The sequence below is a fragment of the Astyanax mexicanus genome, chromosome 21 (genome assembly GCF_023375975.1).
Source record: "Astyanax mexicanus isolate ESR-SI-001 chromosome 21, AstMex3_surface, whole genome shotgun sequence".
NCBI classification, from domain to species: Eukaryota; Metazoa; Chordata; class Actinopteri; order Characiformes; family Acestrorhamphidae; genus Astyanax; species Astyanax mexicanus.
This window is the reverse complement of record NC_064428.1, coordinates 12,401,066-12,425,539: the sequence shown is the minus strand read 5'-3', so window position 1 is coordinate 12,425,539 and position 24,474 is coordinate 12,401,066. Positions and strand designations below refer to the sequence as shown.

Below are 24,474 nucleotides of genomic sequence, written 5' to 3'. Positions count from 1 at the left end.
TAACCGGAGTCTGAGAGAGTACAGTAGGTCATGCTGCTTCTCCATCAGCAGCTGGAGTCTGAGAGAGAGGGAGTACAGTAGGTCATGCTGTTTCTCCATCAGGAGTTGGAGTCCGAGAGAGAGAGAGAGTACAGTAGGTCATGCTGTTTCTCCATCAGCAGCCAGAGTCCGAGAGAGAGAGAGAGAGAGAGAGAGTACAGTAGGTCGTGCTGCTTCTCCATCAGCAGCCAGAGTCCGAGAGAGAGAGAGAGAAAATAGAGTATGTCGTGCTGCTTCTCAGCAGTGTACAATAGGCTACCCTCCTAGTATTGACAGCATAACTAGTAATAAGCTAGAACTCTGGTAAGTGGGCTAGGTAATTAACCTTCCAAATTAGTGAGAAAATGGGACAAAATTTGAAATAAATCAAATACAAAGATCAAAATCACAAACAACCCAATAAAAAAGATGTACAACAGAAGCATTGTGAAATAAGACACTTCCTCCCATTGTCTCTTCAATCAGCTTTAATGCTCTTTCCAAAACAAAACCAAAATGGGTCACAATGTGGACAGCACACATTCAATCAACTTCTCACACCCATTCCTTACACTCACTGCTAATCTCTGTCCTATGCTATCAGTCATTAATGATTCTAATTTAACGTCACTGAATGTTGGCCTATACAGACAGCTGGATGTGAATCTGGATCGTAATCTTCATCTCTATAAAGAGATTTCGTTTGAAAAGAAGGATTTTATTTATTATTATTATTATTAACTTTAAACCACAGCATGGTGGTAAAAATCACAAACATACCTACATTAAAAAGACGCTTTATAGTGGAAACATCCCATTACATATGTACATTTTTACACACATCATCAAAAAACAAAGAGACAAAATGACAAAAGATTTCAAAGCCAAAAACAAAGAAAAAGAAAAGAAAAGAAAAAAGAAAACCCTCTCGATCTTCACAAGCTGCACCTTTCCAGAGTTACTGGTCTGTCTGGGCTTTCAGCTTCCTCTCCCAGAGCTTCTGATGGTCCGAGAACCCCTGCTTGCCTTTGTTAAAGGAATTGGGGCCGGCAGAAGTGGGTGTGTCCCTGGAAAGATTGGCAGAGGTGAGACATCTATTCAACATCAGCTGGAGAAGTGAACATCTAGCCAAATTAGCTTGAGCAGTTAAATAGTTAACATCAGTAAAGAACTTAATATCAAGCTAATATCAATAAAGATGCAAACATCTAGCCAACATTAACTGGTGCAGTTAACATTTAGACAACATGATAAAGAACAGTCAGCTAGAGAGGTGAATATGTTGCCAACACTTACAGAAGCTAACATCTAGTCAACATCAGCTAGAAGAGATCATATTTAGTCAACATCAGATCAAATAGAGGAATCAACATCTATACAACATCAACTATAGGAGTCCTCGTTTAGCCAACATAAGCTGAGGTGAGTATCTAGCCAACATTTAGAGAAGCCAACATTAGCTAGACAACTGAATATTTAGCCAACAATAACTGAGTAATTAAAATCTAGCCAACATCAGCTAGAGTAGAGAACATCAGCTGGAGTAGAGAACATCAGCTGGAGTAGAGAACATCTATAGCCGAAACCAGCTGGAGAAGTTAAATAGTTAACATCAGTACAGAACTTAATATTAGGCTAATATCAATAAAGATGCGAAAGTCTAGCCAACATTAACTGCTGTTAACATTTAGACAACATGATATAGAATAGTCAGCTAGATGTCGTCAGCTAGAGAGGTGAATATGTAGCCAAAACAGAAGCTTAAATCTAGTCAACATCAGCTAGAAGAGTTAACATTCAGTCAACATCAGCTAAAGAGATTAAAATCCAGCCAAATCTAGAGAAGCTAACATCTAGGCAACATTAGCTAGACAAGTAAATATTTAGCCAACATTAATTGGGTAATTAAAATCTAGCCAACATTAGCTGGAGTAGTGAACATCTAGGTAACATCAGCTGGAGAAGTTAACATCTAGCCAACATCAGCTGGAGAAGTTAACATCTAGCCAACATCAGCTTGAGCAGTTAAATAGTTACTATCAGTGAAGAACTTAATATCAAGCTAATATCAATAAAGACACAAACATCTAGCCAACATTAACTGGTGTAGTTAACATTTAGACATGTTATAGAATAGTTGCAATCTATCCAACATCCACTAGATGTAGTGAGCAAGAGAGTTAAATATGCAGCCAATATTTAAAAAAGCTTAAATCTAGCCAACCACAGCTAGAAAAATTTAAGCCTAACCAACATCAACTAGAGGAAATAACATCTAAATGATATCAACTATAGGAGTCCTAATTTAGCAAACATCAGCTGAGGTGAACATCTAGCCAACATTTAGAGAAGCTAACATCTAGCCAACATCAGGAGTTATCATCTAGCCAACATTAGCTAGACAAGTGAATATTTAGCCAACCTTACCTGAATAATTAAAATCTTGCAAACATTAGCTATTGATCAACATCTAGCCAACATCAGCTGAAGAAGGTAACATCTAGCCAACACCAGCTTGAGCAGTTAAATAGTTAACATCAGTACAGAACTTATATATAGCTAATATCAATGCAAAAGCGAACATCTAGCCAACATTAACTGGTGCAGTTAACATTTAGACAACATGATATAGAATAGTCAGCTAGATGTTGTCAGCTAGAGGTGAATATTCAGCCAACACTTACAGAAGCTAACATCTAGTCAACATCAGCTAGAAGAGTTAACATTGTCAACATCAGCTAGAAGTGCAAACATTTACTCAGCATCAGCTAAAAGAGTTCTCGTTTAGCCAACATCAGCTGAGGTGAACATCTAGCCAACATTTAGAGAAGCTAAATGAAGCTAAAAGCATCAATAGGTGCAGTTGTTAACATTTAGAAATAGGCTGCAACAGTTTACATCTAGAAGAGTTGCAATCTAGCCAACATCAGCAAGAAGATCCAACATCTAGACAACATATAACACAGTGGATCAACACCAGCAGATGACATGTCTCTCCAAATCATCACTGATTGGTGGAAACTTCACACTAGACCTCGAGCAGTTTGGACTGTGTGTCTCTCCACTCTTCTTCCAGACTCTGCTCCCTTGATTTACAAATGAAATATAAAATTTACTGATGATCAGTGATGGTTTGGAGACCCATGTCTGTCATCTGCTGGTGTTGGTCCACTGTGTTTTATTATCAAGTCTAAAGTCAGTGCAGTTTTGTTTTCCCACAAAATCTTACAGCACTTCATGCTTCCCTCTGCTGATAACCTTTATGGAGATGCAGATTTTATTTTCCAGCAGGACATGGCACACTGCCAAAAATAGATCACACTGTGTGTAATACATCTATATATGAGTTTCACGTTTTCAACTGAATTACTGAACTAAAGTAACTTTTCTTTTCTACACAATGTAATCACATGAATGCAGCTAAAAGAGCAGAAACTGTATTTCTGGGCTGTATTAGCTCAGCAATATTGGCAGCAAGTTTACTAAACCAAGAAGGGTTCGTAATAAATGAGCATGATGGCATCTGTGGGAGTTGAAATAAACAAATATTGATAACGGAATGTGTGATACCACGCTCATTTATCCTAATTTTGATGTGATACGCGATGAATTAAAATCTATATCAATTAACTAAGTTAATTTAAACTTCAGTTTTTTTCTGACTGAAGGCCAATTCATGCTTCTGCACCAAATCTAGTGCAGACCTCACTCTACCTTGAGTCTAGTTATGTTGCATGATCACAGTCTGCAGTGTGAAAAGCTCCATCTGTTGCTGCATAAAAAATCTTAAAAATAAGATTTACTGTACAGCCTTAATAATGCCTTTTAAAGTCATAAAAACATAAAAAGGTCCAACACACCTTCCTATATTTTTCATCCTCATCTTGGCTTCTGGAGGCATCTCCTCGGGTTCACTCTACAGAGACAGTTGAAAAGATAACCGGTGTTAAGCTTTATCACAACAGTATCCAATACAATTACACAATACTACAATCATGCAGCTCAATTAAACCTAAGCATGAACCGTATATATCGCAATCTAAGGCGCATGTTATGCATCACTAGTAACTAGTAAATAGTCGTAGGAACTCCTGCCGTTGCCATGTTTTCCTTCTAATTTCAGAAGGTCTTGCCCCTGGGTGGGGGAGACCTGTAAAGCTAAGCTACTTTAAGTACACAAAACTGTAATTCTTAAATTAAAAAAAAAAAAATTCAGATTAGTCAAACGAGCGCTTGATGTTAATCTACACAGATTTCTCTTCTGAAAACTGTTTATTGCTTCCGTTTATTTACAGCTTAGATTTTTAGATTTCCACTAAAGCTGGAGCATTAGCATTAGCGGCTAACCCAGGTCAATATTAACTAGCGGTTTGTCCCACGTAGCTTGTTTTAACCCTGTAAATGTACAGTCTACAGTCTGATAATTATCACCTCTGAACAGCAAAAGAGCTTGTGCTAACAGTGTTAGCGGCTAATGCTAATGCTGCTCCAGCAGTGCTATCCAGGGTGAGCAGCAGGCTACAGTCTGACAATACTCACCTCTGGACAGCTGAAAGACCTGGCGCTTAGCGTGTTTAGCAGCTAATGCTAATGCTGCTGGAGAACTAAGCTAAAAGCTTAAACTCCTGTATAACGCTGTACTTCAGCGGAGTGGCTTTACTGCTCCTTAATACCTGATTGATAGAATTCATAAAGCACACTGGCGATTTCTGAGAACATTAAGGGGTTTTAAGTTCACTTTATAGTGTGAAACATACAGTAGTATATTCTGTTCAAATAACACATGAAATCGAGATCTAACAGTCCTGATTCTTTGATCAGCTGACACTCACATCATCACTGTCCTCGTTGAATACGGATGCAGGCTTTTTGACGGCTGGGGGAGGAGCAGCTTCCTTCGGTTTCTGAATAAACACACAGAGAGGACAGAGTATTTAGTGAAAGCTGAACTCATTTCTGCTCATAGTAAATGGTGCAATATCTGCCTTATCCTGTTTTCACACTAGCAGAAAATCGAGCGACAAGTGACCAGTCATTTCCTACAGAAGTGCACATTATGTACCAGCGATTTAGTGACAAGCAGCAAGCAACGATGTGACAGAGCACCAAATAATGTGCTAACATGCAACATAATGCAAGATTGTAATGTAAATAAATGCCACATTTCTTTTCTGCTTTCTACATGTTTGATCCAATTTATCTGCAAATATAATTGATTTTACTCCAACATTAGATGCACATAACACATTTTTAATATCATGACATTTTTGGTTGTTGACTTGAAGTGAAATCTGGTAAATATCGCTGTATATCTATAGTTAATATTCATAAATGCATTGCATATATAAAGAATGCCAGCAAGGAGAGCCAAGAAACTGCAAATTTAATTTTTAGGAAAGAAATAAGCTGTACAGGGCTAGGATAATACCAGTAGCAAGTGTTACCAATACCACTAGAGAAGGGCGATACGGCCCTAAAATAATCAAGATATTTCATAGTATTTTCTCAATAATGATACTCTTGGCGATATGACAAAACACTGAATTAAAAAAAAAATCCAATTAAAATAAATGGAAAAAAAAATAAAAGACCACTTAAAAATCATGAGCTTCTTTGATTTTACCAAATAAAATATGGAATATAATCAAGAGCAAAATGGATGATCACAAGCCATCAAACCAAACTGAACTGCTTGAATTTTTGCACCAGGAGTAAAGCAGCATAAAGTTATCCAAAAGCAGTGTGTAAGACTGGTGGAGGAGAACATGATGCCAAGATGAATGAAAACTGTGATTAAAACCAGGGTTTTTTCACCAAATATTGATTTCTGAACTCTTAAAACTTTATGAATATGAACTTGTTGTTTTCTTTGCATTATTTGAGGTCTGAAAGCTCTGCATCTTTTTTTTGTTATTTCAGCCATTTTACATTTTCTGCAAATAAATGCTCTAAATGACAATATTTCTATTTGGAATTTGGGAGAAATGTTGTCCGTAGTTTATAGAATAAAACAATAATGTTCATTTTACTCAAACATAAACCTATAAATAGCAAAACTGTCCTACTCACACTAGCTCCCAGCTTGATGGAGATGGGGGCAGGCTTCTTCAGAATCGGGCTGGTCGTACTGATGCTCGGTTTGGAGATTTTGAAGGGCACGGCCTGTTTCCTGCGCTGATCCCCCGCCGTACTGCTGCCTTCGGCCGGGCGCTTCCCCAGGCCTCCCCCGGGGCCGGTGCTGGAAGAGACCGTGTTACTTTTCGCACTGCCTCCCTTCTCCTCTGGTCCTGCTGGAGGCGAAACAACTTACCAAGGTGAGCGACTGTAGCCATGGTGACCAAAGGAGAGCTACAGTTACCTGGAAGATGAGGGATGCCAGGAGGACCTGCTCAGAAGTGCTGCTGGTGAGCATAACAATGGAGGAACTTCTACTGCTGCATTAACCACCACCACCATCATCTTACAGAACTAACCAACACTCTAACTTTCATCTCTCAACATCCTGTTACAAACCAGGAAAAGTCATATATCCTCTTGTGGTTTACAGTTTAGAAACATTACTCAACCAACAATTAAATATAGTTAAATAAAGTTCAAAACTTGATCTGTTTGCTTTTCATAGTATATAAATATTACATTATGTAGAATGTTAGCTAACAGTTGATAACTACCAGTATCGTCTAGTCACCAGGTCTTGATATCTGTTATTCCTTAATATTTATTAAACACCCACTCTGAATAAATATGCTTAAATATTAACCATTGGACTTTTATCTACATGTTGGGACTAATAAATAAGAGTTGTCAATAGCCCTATCCAGACGGGATTAGTTTCTCAGGGGGGCGTCTGTGAAAAATGACACACTTCTACTCAGTGATAAAACTCCTGCATCTGGACCACAATTAAAAAAAAAAAAAACAGAAAATCAGGAGGACCAGTGAGTTTTTTTTTTTAAGGCTTTCTCGTTCACGTGACATCGCGTTCAGTAGCTCCTCTATTTCCTATTGCTGTTGTGTTTTTAACGTAAATCTCCATGGAAACACACAACCAAAGTGTAATTACGGTGCGTGGCAGTGGACAAATAGCTATTTAATTAAACACGAGGAGATGAAACTCAAACGTGGATCTGGACGGGACTAAAATTACCGGAGGACCATAGAGTTTATTAAAAGGATTTTATCACAGAGGATAAAAAAAAAACATAAAAGAGAAAATTACCCCCGAACCCCCTGAGAAACAAATCCTGCCGGGATAGGGCTAATAACTCTAAAAAAGTTGAATAAATGTCAACATTTAATATAACTTAGGCATTAAAATACATTATCATACATTATCACACAGTGCAGCACTAATGTCTCTTTTGAGCATCAGTGGCAAGCCACAACCTTCCTCGCCATAAAGTGTAACGTAGCATTGCATAGTCTATCAAAGTGATTAAAAGTAGCATACCTGCAGGGAGAGCAACATAAAACTAGAAATATATATTAGAAATCACTGAAAAGTTAGTTTATTTCAGTAATTCAGTTGAAAATGTGAAACTAATATATATGATATAGATGTATTACATACAGAGTGATCTATTTTAAGTGTTCATTTCTTTTTTTTTTTGTTATTATTATTATGGCTTACAGAGAATAAAAAACCCAATGTAAAATGTACTGATGATCAGTGACGGTTTGGAGAGACATGTTATCTGCTGGTGTTGATCCACATTTTTTTATTATCAAGAATAAAGTCAGTGCAGTTTTGTTTTCCCTCAAAATCTAACTGCCCTTCATGCTTCCCTCTGCTGACAGCTTTTGTGGAGATGCGGATTTCATTTTCCAGCAGGACTTGGCACACTGCCCACACTGCATACTAAAAGTAACAATTGGTCTTGTACAATACTCTAATTTTCTGAGACACTTGACTTTTAGGTTTTCATTGGCTGTAAGCCATAATATTCAACAATAAAAGAAATAATAATAAACGCTTAAAATAGATCACTTTGTATGTGATGCATCTATATAATATACGAGTTTCATATTTTCAACTGATTTTTTTTGGATGCACCTGTAAATGAGCATACACTTAGCGTTGAGTTTCTTAAAATAATGCTTATTTTACCTTTATTAAGATAGCTACTTTGGAGAACAGTTAATTCTACTCGGTTAACCTGTAAAACTTGAGCAACCTAGTTAACTATTTGCAGTAAAATTAGCTAACTAACTGTATGTTTACAAGGCTGTAGTGTCCAGGTGTTAGTTTACTAGATGTTAGATATTTCGTACCATTTAACATTAGTTAAATGAGCCTGAATCGGCTTTATTTAAATTGTATAATAACAATTTAAACACTTTAATAGTTATTAATGGCTATAAATGGGCTCTAAGAGGTCTGAGTAGGTTAGTTATGTTATACTATTTAAGCTAACGCTAACTAAGAATAAAAATAAAACTCCAGTTTAAACCAGCCCAAACCTTACAGTCAGAAATATCATATTTAAAGCATAAAAAACACAAAATGTGATATTTTACACCACATGATAGTACATTTTAACGGTAAGATACGAATTTCTTAGCTGCGCAAAATTAACAGCAGCCTGTTTATCAGTTAGCCTAGCCTAACCTAGCCTAGCCTATATTAGCTTTGCCAATCTTAGCCTAGCCGGGCTGTAGTTAAGCGGCTCCCCGCTGCAGTAGCGGTAGTTATCTCCGCTGTACGGCGATTCTCTGCCGCGGCTCTGCCCGCAGTCTGAGCCGCTGTACGGCGGGTATATGCCCGCAGTCTGAGCCGCTGTTTGGGGTAATATCTGGGGGGTAATTTGCTGTAATTTCACCTCCTCCGTGCTGCTCCACTCCCTCCTGCTGCTGCTGCTCGTTCGCCATAGCGCTGCAGAAACGCGGAAGACGGACGGAGGCCCGGTAGGAGCAGCACAGACCCGTTTCTACTGATTCACTCTCAGGAGTCGACTCACGAGTCACTGTAGGAATCGATACATTTAGAACGCATTGAAACTACTGATAAGAATTCTGGCACTTTTGGTTCGGCTCACTGAAAAAGAGCCGGTTCTTTCAGCTCCCAATGAATCCTCATATTTTTTTGATACTTAAATCAATTTACTACCAAATTATGTGTAAAATTAATCATAAATAAGAACCATTAGTCAGTGTAACGTTTTATTCTGACTGTATCAAGCTTAATTCGAAAGTAGAAAATTGAGAATAAAACTTCATAATTTAGTTTTTTTTTCCATTCAGTTCCATTCAGTGATTTTCAATTACTTAGTTTTTCATTTCAGTCCTTCGCAAACATAATTTAAAGAAAAATTAAATGATGAATCTGTCGATTTTTTTTAGATTTGTCCTTTTTTGTGTCTTGCAACATATATCTGATGTTATAATCCAACTTGCAAATTGCAAAAATGGAAAAATCAGAAAATAAAGAAAAAATATTTTTTCATTTTTCCTTACTTTCCGATTGTGAGGGCCAGAGAGGAAAAAAAAAACATTTAAAAATGAAAAAATATATATTTTTTACATCCAATTTTCTAATTTTGCATTTAGCCTCACGCGGCCAGAAAATTAAATTAATAAACTTTACGCTAACCACCATTAAGGATTACATTTTCAGTAGTAAAATGATCAAAGATCTGTGTGGACACTAATGCTGCCTTCAAGTCCCCCTCGGAAATGATGTTTTTATCCCATTAGAACTGTGAATTACTAGACCAGAGACTGTAAAAAAGATGGACGTCGTGTCGCTGTTCCCATTCATTTAATGAAAATGAAGCTAAAATCTTCCTCCATGTTGGCGATCCTGAAACCCGAGTCTGCGCAGTTGAGACCAGAGGAGGGAGAAAGACTGTGTTGAAACAACTTACTCATTTAAATAAACCCGCCCCTGAGGTCTGCCTGGAGGTCACAGGCTGCTGAGCGGAGCAGAGCAGAGCTGACGGTCTGTTATTGGTCCCGCCCATAACCAGCCCTTTTACTACCACACCTTTTTTAAATAGAGCCAAATAACGTTTTAAAAACCAAATTCTGTGGGGATATAATATATATATATATATATATATATATATATATATATATATATATATATATATATATATATAAGCAGAGGTTACACTAGCTGTTGTATTTAAATAATGGAGGTAGAATTACAGTATATTGAAAAAAAAAAACTTGATTGAAAGTTGAATTGAATGTTTTGCCATTGAAATCTATGGGATGGGTGGGGTCACACAGCTTTCTGCAACCGAACAGCAGGGGGCGCCCAACCTGTGGTGGCTTCACTTTTGAGAGACAATGCTCTGTCTAGCTATACACAGTCTATGTACTAGACATGTACGTTTTTCACATATTGCTAGTGATTTTATTAGTTAGTTAATAACAACCTGCAAGTGTTTAAGTGTGAAGCTGTTTACCATACAAACTGTCTGCATCAATTTATTACATTTATTTATCAATTTAAATAAATTAAATTAATTTATTGACCTCTTGTTACTGACACGCCCCACACTGGGAACCTCTGGGATTATCTAAAAATCCTAGTTTTTCCGTTAAAATACGATATTTCCGACATGACTAGAAGGGAGTCCATTACTGAGGCTACCAGCTTTAAATAGTATTGATGTCAATCGATTAAAAAAATGTAATCAGATTAATCACAACAATATTCTATATTAACTTGCTCTTCTTTTTTTATTTGCTGAGTATAAAAATCTCAGGAAGTGTTTAACACTAAGATATAAAAATTCAATAGCTGCACAGAATTACCAGCAGCCCGTTTTTCAGTTAGCTTAGCATAGCTTAGCCTAGCCCGGCTGTAGTTAAGCGGGGAGTCACTGCAGTAGTGGTGTTTATCACTTAGCTTAGCCTAGCCTGTACCCCAATAAGCTCTTCCTTATACTCTAATATATCTTCATTACATTCACACATATAAAGATGAATTACAGTATAACAACGCATACACACTTTAAAATGTCCTTATACATTCCTTATAAAGCCAATGCAGACACTGGCTACCTAATATTATTGCTTGTGTGTATAATTATAATAAATATACAGTACCAGGCAAAAGTTTGGACACACCTTAAAATTAATGTTTTTCTTTCTCCTACATAGTAAATGAATAGTGAAGGGATCCAGACTATGAAGGAACACATAAGGAATCATGTAGTAACTTAAAAACAGTGTTAAACAAACCAAAATACTCTATGAAACATTTAGGTACTCTTATCTGGAGAGCTGTTAACTTGTGGTTTCTGAGGCTGGAAACTGGATGAACTTATCCTGTACAACAGAGGAAACTCTCGCTCTTCCTTTCCTGGGGCGGTCCTGATGAGTGCCAGTTTTATCATTGTAACATTCTTGATGGTCTTTTTAGAGTGACTGACCTTATATATGACCTATATATTTGTTCTTTATTTAGTTGAGTAGTTCTTGCTTCTTATATGTATTAGAACATTACTCAAATTGAGATATTCACTGTATACCTGTAACTCTACCTCTTCACTACTTTACAGCTGATGCCCTCAAACACTTTATTAGGAGACAAGAAACTCAAGTAATTAACTCTTGATGAGTTCAGCACAGCTGTTAACTGAAAGCCTGAATTCCAGGTGACTCTGCCACATAAAGCTGACCAAGAAAATCCAGAAGGGACGTGCAAAGCTCTCATGTAGGCAAGAGGAGCAACTTTGAAGAATCTAAAGTATAATAATATAATATGATATAACATGCTAATGCTAATATTAGCCAGAGGCTGCAGGGCTGCTCCTTCCTATGGAGAAAAGCAAAGACGAAGAAGAGGCACTTTTGGAAAAAGAGTTTATTGTGAAATGAATGAACGTGTGAGGGCTGGGCTGGGCTGGGCTGAGCTGGGCCGGGCTTGGAGGGGGGAGTACCGTGTGGCGCAGGCGGTCGGCGGCTGCCGAGGCAGGTGCCTTTGGCACGGCTGGCTGGTGGTGGAATGACCCGGGCGGGCGAGGGAACAGGGAACGCACCCCCACTTTATGAGTGGACGCCGCCTCCTCCCTTCGATCTCCGCCGCAGCCGCGACTCGACTGCTAAGGGGGGTTTTGGTGGGGGGCAGGCGGGCGAAAAAAAAAAAAAGAAAGGTTTACAAGTGTGTCATCTCATAGTCCATTTTTTTTGATGGTTGTTTCTCGTTGGTCTTAGAGTTGATGTCCTGACACCATGGGGTCTGTAGATACACCGCCTTTCTCACCACTCTCTGGGGCTGGGGGAGTCTTACACAGACAGGATGTGCTTGACGAAAGCTGGAAAAGGAGATGCGAGACTAGGTCAGTTGCCAGTCGCATATATACTGTATATATTTATGTATATATAGCTAGATAGCTAACTCTCCCGTTCCAACATAAATGGTGCAACAGATGGCAGGGGCTGCAGCATTTAAGGTGGAACAGAAAAATAAAATAAAATAAAAGCTAAGAAAAGCTAATTTTAGCTCCCCATCATAGAGGAATTAAGGAATAGACAATAATAATTATTGTAATCCAGCAGCAGCAGCTAGGTTACTGAACTTTAGCTATTCTGATGATGTGTTGTCCCAATACTTAGGTGGAGGATTTCACCCCTTCCCCTTCTAACTCTGTTCCAAAAGGAAGGGTTACACTCGAAAAAAAGAAGGGGTAGGGGCAAGTGGTAGAACCAAGGGGTGAAATGGGATTGGACCTGAGAGTGGGTCATTTAGAGAACGAGAACCCTGGTGTGTAGATAACTCTTTTTCAAATCTGGTTGAAGACCAAAATGTACAGCCTCAAAAGTCACCCCTAGGCCCTGGCCCTCGTTTAAAGTTTAAGTTTAGACAGTAATAAGGTGTTATGAGTCCAGATACGAACCTTCATAGTGGACAGAGCCGTTCTCATCCTCCTGTCCCTGCATCAAGGCATCGACCTCGGGCTCGGCCATCTTCTCTCCTGTGGCAAAGAACAAAGCGAGAAGGTGTTCAGACCCAAAAGCTTCCTAAACCAAACTGATAGCATGATATGAAGTCAGTCAGGGGAAGGCCTACATTTCCCACAATCCCCTCCCTGACCACTCACCCAGTGTGGACAGGACAATACGCAGCTCAGCACCCATCACTGTGCCGTTGCCCTCCTTGTCAAAGACGCGGAGACCCTCAACGTAGTCATCGTAGGTACCCTTCTGTGCGGCATCCACGGTCTTCAGCATGGGCAGGAAAGTGTCGAAGTCGATTCTCTTGTTGGCCATGTCTGCACGAAAACCAACAAGCACATATAATATATCATACTGATACAATACACTGTATCACACTGCTACACTACACACTGCTACATTAACCACTGAAACACTACACACTGCTACACCACACACTGCTACATTAACCACTGAAACACTACATGCTGCTACACCACACACTGCTACATTAACCACTGAAACACTACATGCTGATACATTAACCACTGAAACACTACACACTGCTACACTGCTACATTAACCACTGAAACACTACACACTGCTACACTACACACTGCTACACCACACACTGCTACATTAACCACTGAAACACTACACACTGCTACACCACACACTGCTACATTAACCACTGAAACACTACATGCTGCTACACTACACACTGATACATTAACCACTGAAACACTACACACTGCTACACCACACACTGCTACATTAACCACTGAAACACTACATGCTGCTACACCACACACTGCTACATTAACCACTGAAACACTACACACTGCTACACCACACACTGATACATTAACCACTGAAACACTACATGCTGATACATTAACCACTGAAACACTACACACTGCTACACTGATACATTAACCACTGAAACACTACACACTGCTACACTACACACTGCTACATTAACCACTGAAACACTACACACTGCTACACTACACACTGCTACATTAACCACTGAAACACTACACACTGCTACACCACACACTGCTACATTAACCACTGAAACACTACACACTGCTACACTACACACTGATACATTAACCACTGAAACACTACATGCTGATACATTAACCACTGAAACACTACACACTGCTACACTGATACATTAACCACTGAAACACTACACACTGCTACACTACACACTGATACATTAACCACTGAAACACTACATGCTGATACATTAACCACTGAAACACTACACACTGCTACACTGATACATTAACCACTGAAACACTACACACTGCTACACCACACACTGATACATTAACCACTGAAACACTACACACTGACACAATACACACTGATACACCACACACTGAAACACTACACACTGCTACACCACACACTGATACATTAACCACTGAAACACTACACACTGACACAATACACACTGATACACCACACACTGAAACACTACACACTGCTACACCACACACTGATACATTAACCACTGAAACACTACACACTGACACAATACACACTGATACACCACACACTGAAACACTACACACTGCTACACCACACACTGATACATTAACCACTGAAACACTACACACTGACACAATACACACTGACACAATACACACTGATACACCACACACTGAAACACTACACACTGCTACACCACACACTGAAACACTACACACTGCTACATTAACCACTGACACAATACACACGGATACACTACACACTGCTACACCACACACTGCTACACTACACACTGAAACACTACACACTGCTAAACTACACACTGATACATTAACCACTTACACACTACACACTGACACAATACACACTGACACAATACACACGGATACACTACACACTGATACATTAACCACTGAAACACTACACACTAAAACCCACCGATACATTTAAACTAATTTCCTGTAAAGTTTGGTGGAGGGGGGATTATGGGAGCTGGGCTTCTGAAATGAAATCTTAATGCTTCAACATACCAAAAGATTTTGGACAATGTTGGTGCCAGGGTGGTTCTTTAGTTTCAGGTATTTTTAGCTAATTCTAGCATAAATTTAAGCTGTTTTATGATATAAGATATTTTAGGAAATGTATTTATCTACGTTAAATCTGACAATATTTAACCTTTTTGTTTACTTATGTATTTTAGACAGTGTAACTTTCCCTATGTAACAGAGACTGTATAGTATGGTGTGTAGATCTATGGTTTAAAACATTATTTCAGAGTTCTGGTTTGTGTAAAGTAAAGGAAATGTAAAGTTGGGCCGTACCATCAGCAGATGGGTCTCCCAGGATCTTCTTGACGTCTTTGTTGGTGGGGTTCTGGCCCAGGGCGCGCATGATGTCGGCGACCTGGTTGAAGGCGACCTTGTTGTCACCAACTCTGTCAAAGAGACCAAAGGCCTCCTTGAAGTCTGTAGATCAGAGGAAGAACAGGATTTATTACATGATTTTTACCATATATAGTAACGTTTTTTTTTTCCCTTTATTTTTTTTTAAGCTCCTCAGGTCCAGTCAATAACCAGAAATAGTAAAAGATCCAGTGTCCAAAATGTGCAGCAAACTGCCAGGGCTTTTAAGTAAAACAAAATTAACTAAAAACATAAAAAAGAAAAAAGAAAGTCATTTTAGTATTGTAAAAAACATAAAAATTAACTTTTTTATATTGTAAAAGTATATTGTAAAAAACGAGTGATGCACTAAATTTGTATTTATGGCTAAAATAAATTAAACAATGGGACGCATCTAAACACCAATCACATTTTTTGCAGGTTTTAGTTAAATATGCCACCTATTCACCATTACACAAATTATATTTATACATTTATATTATAATTACATTTATAGATTATAGATTATGTGTATAGTTATAGTGTTAGAAACTATTACTATAATAAAATATATGTTTTTCAACAAATATGACTACATACAATCTACAAGGTCATAGAAAGTGAAGGTCCTGCTCCTGCACTCTGCCCAGCTACCGCTAATTACCAACCGCTAACTAAGGGACAGCTGTGTCCACAGGAAGAAAAGGAGTGAGACTAAACAAGACAGAGTATATATGAGTCTATAAGTTTATGGGTCTATGAGTCTATGGGTATATGAATCTATTGGTCTATTAGTCTATGAGTCTATGGGTCTTTGGGTCTATGAGTATAATGGTGTATGGGACTATGGGTTTTTGTATGTATGGGTCTATAGTTCTATGGGAGTATTGGTCTATGAGTCTATAAGTTTATGGGTCTATAAGTTTATGAGTCTATAGGTTTATGGGTCTATAAGTTTATGAGTCTATTAGTCTATGGGGCTATATGTCTATGGGTGTATGAGTCTTTGGGTCTATAGGTCTACAGGTCTATGGGTCTACTGGTATATGAGTCTATAGGTCTATGAGTCTACAGGACTATGAGTCTATGGGTCTATGGATCTATGGGTCTTTGGATCTATGGGTCTTTGGATCTATGGGTTTCTGGGTCTAAGAGTCTATGGTTCTATGAGTCTACAGGTCTATGAGTCTACAGGTCTATGAATCGATGGGTCTATGAGTCTATGGGTCTATGAGTCTACAGGTCTATGAGTCTACAGGTCTATGAGTCTATGGGTCTATGGATCTTTGGGTCTTTGGATCTATGGGTCTTTGGATCTATGGGTTTCTGGGTCTAAGGGCCTATGGTTCTATGAGTCTACAGGTCTATGAGTCTACAGGTCTATGAATCGATGGGTCTATGAGTCTATGGGTCTATGAGTCTACAGGTCTATGAGTCTACAGGTCTATGAGTCTATGGGTCTATGAGTCTACAGGTCTATGAGTCTACAGGTCTATGAGTCTATGGGTCTTTGGATCTATGGGTTTCTGGGTCTAAGGGTATATGGGTCTATAGGTCTATGGGTCTATTGATATATGGGTATATAGGTCTACAAGTCAATGGGTGTATGGTTATATGATTTTAGCTAGCATAGCTTCAAAACAGCTGCCAAGAATCTATCTCTATTTCAGCTGCTGGATTTGATTTGGCCAAAGAGGTCCAAACTGTTATGTTTAAAAAAAAATGATTTGACAGAAAAAAGTCTTCTTTGAAAAGTAAAGCAGTAAAATTAAAGTAAACCTTTGGTTTCAGCTAATTGCATTCCTAATTTTATGAATTTAACTAGTATAGCTTCAGAACATCTTCATTTCTGCTACTGGATCTGATTTGGCAGAAGAGGTCCAAACTTTTATGTAAAGAAAAAAAATTGACAGAATTTTTTTGATGTTAGGCTTGTTATTTTAACTTAATAAGTCAGAACAACAAAATAACTTCAGTAACTATGACTACTAATATTACAATAGTATTGGAAATATAATGTAATATCAATACTACTAATAACACATTTATGGTGGGCTGGCCTAAGCTTCTTTATTATTTAGGTTTTAGAAAGACTGGATATTTTTGTAGGAACTAGAAACCCTGCTAAAATGACTTGGCCATATCTTTATGGGTTTATGGGTCTATGGGTCTATGGGCTCGGCAGGGAGCTGAATGGAAAGTGATCCTCCAGCAGATTGATGACCTCCAGCACCTTCCCTACTGTAGCAGCTGCTCCTGCCCGGCCTCTTTTGGGTGGCATTTAGTGCGCTGCCCTGTCAGCCGATACGTCTTGAGAAAGTTCCCCTCGCCAAACATGGCCAAGCCGCCTGCACCAAGTTTAACAGGGGAATGCTGAGTACTGCGTAACCCGCCACCCCCCGGGACACGCTCCGAACTGCTGCTGCCGCGCTACTGTACCGGATTACATTACGCTAATTATAACACCAGATTATACACCAGCAGTATTCCCAGATCTTTCGGAAATACAGCTAATTATCGTAGATAACAGAGGGATAACTGAGATAACTGAATTTAAGCTAGCGTGACTTTCCTGTAGAGCAGGAGGATCACTTGCTGACATTCCTCCCGAACAGCCTGCATTAGCTGGGGATCAACACTGTGTCCAAATGCTAAAGGCCTCCGTAAAGTCGACGCCTGCATTTGTGTTTTACTGTTCCAGAAATATCCAGCACATGTTTACCCTCAGCAGCTGAGGAACGTTAGCTAGTGACCTCTACTTTTTAGTAGAAATGAACTTCCCAAAAGTGAATTATTGGTTTTAAATGAACTCTAATATATTCCACTTGCTATTTGGGCTAATAATGCTAATAATGAACATTTTACTATCAGTTTGCTTGTTTAAATTATGAAAGATAATAATCTCATATCTTATATGCTGCAAGTTCTTAAGTTCTATAATCCTTTAGCTACCCCCCTCCTCCTCAGGCCCTTTGATCTGAATGAAAGCAAGCAAGCTAGCATGCTAACATGCTCCACTTACTATTTCATTTAGCCCTAAACAAAGCCTGTACTTGAACTTCTGTTGGCATTTCTGACTGAAAAGCTTATATTTGCTGTCCAAAAATACACTTTACATCACATTTTTCCCTCAAATTATTACTAATATCATCCATATGATCAATAATTCTATGTTATCCTAATTCTGCTAACTCCTGCTAGGTCTAGAGTGTCCGTATTAAATGTTGGTAATGAGTTTTTAGCATTACTTTAGGGATTATTATCCAACCTCAGAGGACAAACGATGAGTTTAATAGAAATACCTGAAGAATACTATTAAAGCTATTAACACTAGCTACATTTTTGTTTTAATGCTAATACTAGGTAGTTTGCTAGGGTTGCAGGGTTGATTAGGACTTCTCGTTAGTTCTGGAGTAAATTTTCACTCTGGTAAATGTTTAAATATTGAAATCATTGACTTAGAATAATAGAATATAGGTTTTGAATGTGATTTAGAAGCAAATTTATTTGTCTTAAAATGACAAAAAAAAACTGTACTTTTAAGTGATTAAATCATTTTAACCAAACTTTGACTAACCAAATTTAAAAAAAAAGTCATGTATACATTGTTGCCAAATTGGTGTTTGTTATTCTATACCATTTTAGCTACCTGACATTTTACAATGCAATGCTAATTTTATGATATATGGATATACCAATAGAAATGCTCTACAATGACTTTGACTGTCAAAGAAAAATAAAAATATATATTCCTTCTCCTGTAAAATTGCTATTTTTGTATTTTGTGACATAGACATTGTGTATAGAGTGACAAAAATCTTCAGTAAAAATAAGTCCTAGGAGAAAACTAAGTGTATATATTTTATACTATATATATATATATATATTTTTTGAAACACATATAAACCATATATAGATTTACTGTAGCTACATTGATTACTTACCCTCAATCTGGTCAGCAGAGAACTCACTCTGGCAAAGACAAACACAGTATAGTCAGTACAGCAGTATAAACGACTAACAATAAATACAGTTACTCACAATGATTACAGCATCATTAGATGGTTCAGTGGGTTTAGTTAGTTTATCTTCCTGCTAATTCTTTGAAGGGTCTCAGTTTTACACTACTATACTTTATCTACGCAGACCTGCAGGTAATAGTCCTAAAGTTTCTGTACAAAATTGGACTATTTTACATTGGAAATTTAAGAAAATCAAAAATTCTGTGTATCTTAAATTTTTTTTGTATTTGTTTTGCAATGATGTCAGAGCTCTAAGCTCCAACAGGGCTGGAAAACAATTGAAAACAAGCATGGCGTTTTTTGATCCAATGAGGAACATTCTCAAAATTCTCAAATTTCAAACATTTACGTCTCAAGAACTCAATAACTCAAAAAGGTCAGCTATATAGGATGAATAAAAAGTGACTTATCCATCCTTTGCTGCTAATTCACACACACACACAAAAAAAAAATCAATAGAAAAAGTATCCTGAAATTGCCCGGAAGCCAGGTTGCCAGATTTCCGCAGCAGAACCAAACACGAGAAGCGAAGAGAAGCAGAAAAGTGAGAATATTCCGTATAAAGTACACACCATGATGCAGTTTAGGTGGACGGGAGAAGGGGCAGAAGTCAACAAGCCTTAGTCCCAGGAGAGTGGTCCTGAGCCTCGGGCACGGGCCTTCTTATTTAAGTGCGGGCGCTGATGTCACGGGGAGGATCGGCTGACGCTCTGGACGTTTTTTAACTTTCTTAGGGCAAGCCGAAAGGGGAGCTGCGTCCTCCTGTTGGCGCTGCTATATTTAGGCTACTCCCCAGACCTCTATTAAGACTCCTTGGCTCTGGTCAGCAATTCACCGGTTCCACAGAGCCTGATTACATCAGGCCCGATCACCAGCGTTCAGCAGGTAGATCACTGTAAACGTGAACGCTGTGATTCTACTGTAATCCGTGTGTTTAAGACTCGGGTTTTGCCAGATTGATGCTGGGGAGGTGACCTGGGGGTGCATCTCACTTTCAGTGGTGGTATTTATAACCAGAGACTCTCAGCCACATATGGCCTAGGCCCTGTGAGCAGCGTGCTAAAGTGAAAGTCAGGTCAAAATTGGGATTCTCAGGAAAATTCTAGAATCAGTTTGTCTGATTTTGCTATTTATTTAAAATGAACATTGTTGTTTTATTCTATAAACTACAGATAACATTTCTCCTAAATTCCAAATAAAATATTGTAATTTAGAGCATTAATTTGTAGAAAATGAGAAATGACAAAAAAAACAACAACAACAAAAAGATGCGAAAAGAGTTTTCAGACCTCAAATAATGCAAAAAAAAAAACAAGTTCATATTCATAAAGTTTTAAGAGTTCAGAAATAATCAATATTTGGTGCATTAATCTCAGTTTTTTTCATGAATCTTGGCATCATGTTCTCTTTCCTCCACCAGTCTTACACACTGCTTTTGGATAACTTTATGCTTTTGATCATCCATTTTCCTCTTGATTATATTCCAGAGGTTTTCAATTTGGTAAAATCAAAGAAACTCATCAATTTTAAGTGCTCTCTTATTTTTTTCCCCAGAGCTGTTTATTTGTCTAATCCAAAAATGTTTACATTTTTCTCACACCAAAACCCATGTGACATTTAAAAAGCATGTTTAAAAGCAAGTTCACTAATTCCTTTAATTTTCTCTCAAGAAAGTCTTTATGTTAAAGAAATGTTCAAATTGTTGATATTTATGACCAAAAAATCACTATACAGTATATGCATGCACATTGTATTTTCATTAAATATACAAAGCTTATTTTTTCAAGAAGACCCAAATCTTAAATGGATCAAATGTATTATCATAAAATGTATTATAATGATAATAAACAAATTGATACATTTGTTTATCATTAACTAATATTCACATTAAAAAATCTATAAAACCAGGAAACAAAACTCAGTCCTGTTACTGAAAGTAACAGAAATGAGTTTTTAGCAAAGAATTAGCAAAAACATGAAAAATTATTATTAATTTCATCATTATTATTATTATTATTATTATTTCTTTATTTTATATTTTACAAATTCTTTACTTTTTGTGTGAATTTGTTTTTAAGGTATTTTTAGATTTCTTTTTCTTTTTAAATAAATACTTTATTCATCTATATTGGATGTTGAATTAAAAATTATATTGTATTTCTTTTATTTATTATTTCTTACTATTTTGTTCCTTATTTCTAATTTCTTGCTTCTTACATAAATATTTTATTAATCTATATTAAATGTTGATTTAAAATTAAAATGTTTTGTTTATTTTTATTTATTTATTACTATATATTTTTCTAATTTTTATACAGTTTTTTTATTTTCATTCCTATGGTCTTAGTTCATTATTATTAATTTTATAATTTCTTATCATTCTTATCATTTTACTCTACGTTTTCTTTATTTTACATTTCATAAATGCTTTACTTTTTGTGTCAATTAGTTTTTGTGTTTTCGAATTGTCTTTTTTTTTCTTTTTACATAAATATTTTATTAATCTATGTTAAATGTTGATTTAAAATGAGTATTTCTTTTATTTTTTTTTCATTTATACTGTTAATGCTCAACAACATTATAAAAGAGGGTCACTCTTAATGTATTCCTCAGTGAAAATAAAGGTTGCCTGACTGAAATGTGAGGGGTGTGCTCACTTTTGTGAGAAACTATTTCAGCACAGTTTAAGTTCACTGTGCCACAAGGGTAAATAACCTCCTTCCAGAATCTTCCAGCACCTCCAGGATCTGCATCCATCACCACACCCACCTCTTTAACCCTGATCCTAACTTCCATCTGTCCTCTCCTGCAGGCCATTCCCTGTTCCCCACTGGTGTAGAATACCACACACTCACAGATTATTTACAGAGCACGGGATTTACAACACAAACTAACATTCAATTCAACAAATATCCAATAAAAAAGCTGAGAAAGAACAATACTACTGGATAATGATAAACTAGACACTTTGAAACATTTACGATCTGATACAAATAACTTTAGCAAGTCCCAAATAAAAGTTTCACATAAAATTCCATCTTGACATGTATGTTTTCTTAACCCTTCAGACCTGAGTTATTTCCAGTGATCAAAAAATAAATAAAAATAAATAAATATATAAACATTACTTAGGTGATTATGTGGAATGCTGCCATGCTTTACTTCAGCGTGCAGATTTTTACTTGCTCTCTCGCACTGTCTCTCTCTCTCATGCTGTTTCTCCATCTCTCACAATGTCTCTTGCTGTCTCTCGCTCACTTTCCCTCTCTTGCATTGTCTCGCCCTCTCTCACGCTGTCTCTCCCTCTTCTGCATTGTCTCTCCCTCTTGTGTTGTCTCTCCCTCTCTTGTGTTGTCTCTCCCTCTCTTGTGTTGTCTCTCCCTCTCTTGCACTGTCTCTCCCTCTCTTGTGTTGTCTCTCCCTCTCTTGCACTTTCTCTCCCTCTCTTGTGTTGTCTCTCCCTCTCTTGTGTTGTCTCTCCCTCTCTTGCACTGTCTCTCCCTCTCTTGTGTTGTCTCTCCCTCTCTTGCACTTTCTCTCCCTCTCTTGTGTTGTCTCTCCCTCTCTTGTGTTGTCTCTCGCTCTCTTGCATTGTCTCTTGCTCTCTCTTGCTGTCTTTCACTTACTCGCACTTACTCACGCTATTTCTCTCTCTCTCACTCACTCTCGCTATTTCTCGCTCTCTCTCACTCTCACTGTCTCTTGCTCACTCGCGCTATTTCTCGCTCTCTCTCACTCACACTTGCTGTCTCTCCCTCTCTTGCTCACTCATGCTTTTTCTCGCTCTTTCTCCCTCTCTCGTGCTGTCTCTCCCTCTCTTGTGTTGTCTCTCCCTCTCTTGTGTTGTCTCTCCCTCTCTTGCACTGTCTCTCCCTCTCTTGTGTTGTCTCTCGCTCTCTTGCATTGTCTCTTGCTCTCTCTTGCTGTCTTTCACTTACTCTACGCTATTTCTCTCTCTCTCTCACTCACTCTCGCTATTTCTCGCTCTCTCTCACTCTCACTGTCTCTTGCTCACTCGCGCTATTTCTCGCTCTCTCTCACTCACACTTGCTGTCTCTCCCTCTCTTGCTCACTCATGCTTTTTCTCGCTCTTTCTCCCTCTCTCGTGCTGTCTCTCCCTCTCTTGCGGTGTCTCTACCTCTCTCGCACTGTTTCCCTCTCTCCCACTGTCTCCCTCTCTCGTGCTGTTTCTCCATCTCTCGCAATGTCTCTTGCTGTCTCTCGCTCACTTTCCCTCTCTTGCACTGTCTCGCCCTCTCTCACGCTGTCTCTCCCTCTCTTGCATTGTCTCTCCCTCTCTTGTGTTGTCTCTCGCTCTCTTGCATTGTCTCGCCCTCTCTCACGTTGTCTCTCACTCTCTTGTGTTGTCTCTCGCTCTCTTGCGCTGTCTCTTGCTCTCTCTTGCTGTCTTTCACTTACTCGCATTGTATCTTGCTTACTCGCCCTATTTCTCGCTCTTTCTCACTCGCTCTCGCTGTCTCTCCCTCTCTTGCTCACTCACACTATTTCTCGTTCTTTCTCACTCGCTCATGCACTGTCTCTCCCTCTCTTTTGCATTGTCTCTCACTCGCGTTGTCTCTTACTCACTTGCACATTTCCCTCTCTTTCTTGCACTCTACCCTGAAATATTATAATACAATTAAGTAAACCAGAAGTAAACCAGACGTAAACCACTATACCATATTATTACTGTCTCCCTCCCAAAAATACAGGGAACCAGCATTTAAAAAAATAATAATAAAGTGATTAAAGTGATTGACCCCAATAAAAAAAATATTATATTATCTAATGCTGATATTTCTTAAAAAGAACTCTTAAAATCTGACATTCTTCCAGAAAAATGTAGAGTTTAAGCAGTTAAAGTAACGCTGTTGTTTTTGTTAAAAAAAAAACAATAAAGCGCCACAAACAATCATGCTTATTGTTTTCGTTCAGACAGGATCTAGAAAGATGGAGTCTTTCATTGTGACAGTATGACAATAAGATTACTTCAGCAGGCTGTTAAATAAATACATTGTGTGAGAATAATTATCGCTTTTTGTATTTTTTGGTTACAATTTAGAAAAAGGTTTTTTTTTTTAAAAAGTCTTGTTTGGGTATCAGTATCGGTATTAAACATTTTAAAACGATCCCCAGCAGTAACCAAGAGCAGCTCTGTGGTCTAA

General features: G+C 37.9%; 2 protein-coding genes across 3 annotated transcripts; both read right to left on the bottom strand.

Annotated features, from left to right (window-relative positions):
• Positions 1–488: 488 nt before the first annotated feature.
• LOC103044181 (PEST proteolytic signal-containing nuclear protein) lies at positions 489–8,940 on the bottom strand. Of its 2 annotated transcripts, none has more exons than XM_049470115.1 (5): positions 8,838–8,940; positions 6,088–6,308; positions 4,851–4,922; positions 3,879–3,934; positions 489–1,085 (listed from the first exon to the last, which is right to left on the bottom strand). In XM_049470115.1, the coding sequence occupies exons 1-5, from the start codon at positions 8,884–8,886 to the stop codon at positions 977–979; spliced, it is 507 nt and encodes a 168-aa protein (XP_049326072.1). In that variant the 5' UTR covers positions 8,887–8,940; the 3' UTR covers positions 489–976. The 2 variants fall into 2 exon arrangements, with proteins under 2 accessions (XP_049326072.1, XP_015457216.3); XM_015601730.3 differs by having other exon boundaries at positions 6,088–6,305; positions 8,838–8,927.
• A 2,875-nt stretch (positions 8,941–11,815) lies between these two features.
• Positions 11,816–20,012, bottom strand: mylz3 (myosin, light polypeptide 3, skeletal muscle). Its single transcript, XM_007234824.4, has 6 exons — positions 19,882–20,012; positions 19,232–19,259; positions 15,228–15,371; positions 13,071–13,241; positions 12,867–12,944; positions 11,816–12,284 (listed from the first exon to the last, which is right to left on the bottom strand). Exons 1-6 carry the CDS (start codon positions 19,882–19,884, stop codon positions 12,256–12,258), a joined length of 453 nt encoding a protein of 150 aa, XP_007234886.2. The 5' UTR covers positions 19,885–20,012; the 3' UTR covers positions 11,816–12,255.
• Positions 20,013–24,474: the final 4,462 nt, after the last annotated feature.

Coding starts and splice junctions, on each gene's coding strand:
- LOC103044181 (XM_049470115.1), bottom strand. CDS start 8,886: ATGGCGAACGAGCAGCAGCAGCAGGAGGGAGTGGAGCAGCACGGAGGA. Junction 4,923..6,087: donor CCATCAAGCTGGGAGCTAGT/GTGAGTAGGACA, acceptor GTGTTTATTCAG/AAACCGAAGGAAGCTGCTCC. Junction 1,086..3,878: donor AGGATGAAAAATATAGGAAG/GTGTGTTGGACC, acceptor CAATCTTTCCAG/GGACACACCCACTTCTGCCG.
- mylz3 (XM_007234824.4), bottom strand. Junction 12,945..13,070: donor TATTGTCCTGTCCACACTGG/GTGAGTGGTCAG, acceptor TCTTTGCCACAG/GAGAGAAGATGGCCGAGCCC. Junction 12,285..12,866: donor CGGCTCTGTCCACTATGAAG/GTTCGTATCTGG, acceptor CTCCTTTTCCAG/CTTTCGTCAAGCACATCCTG.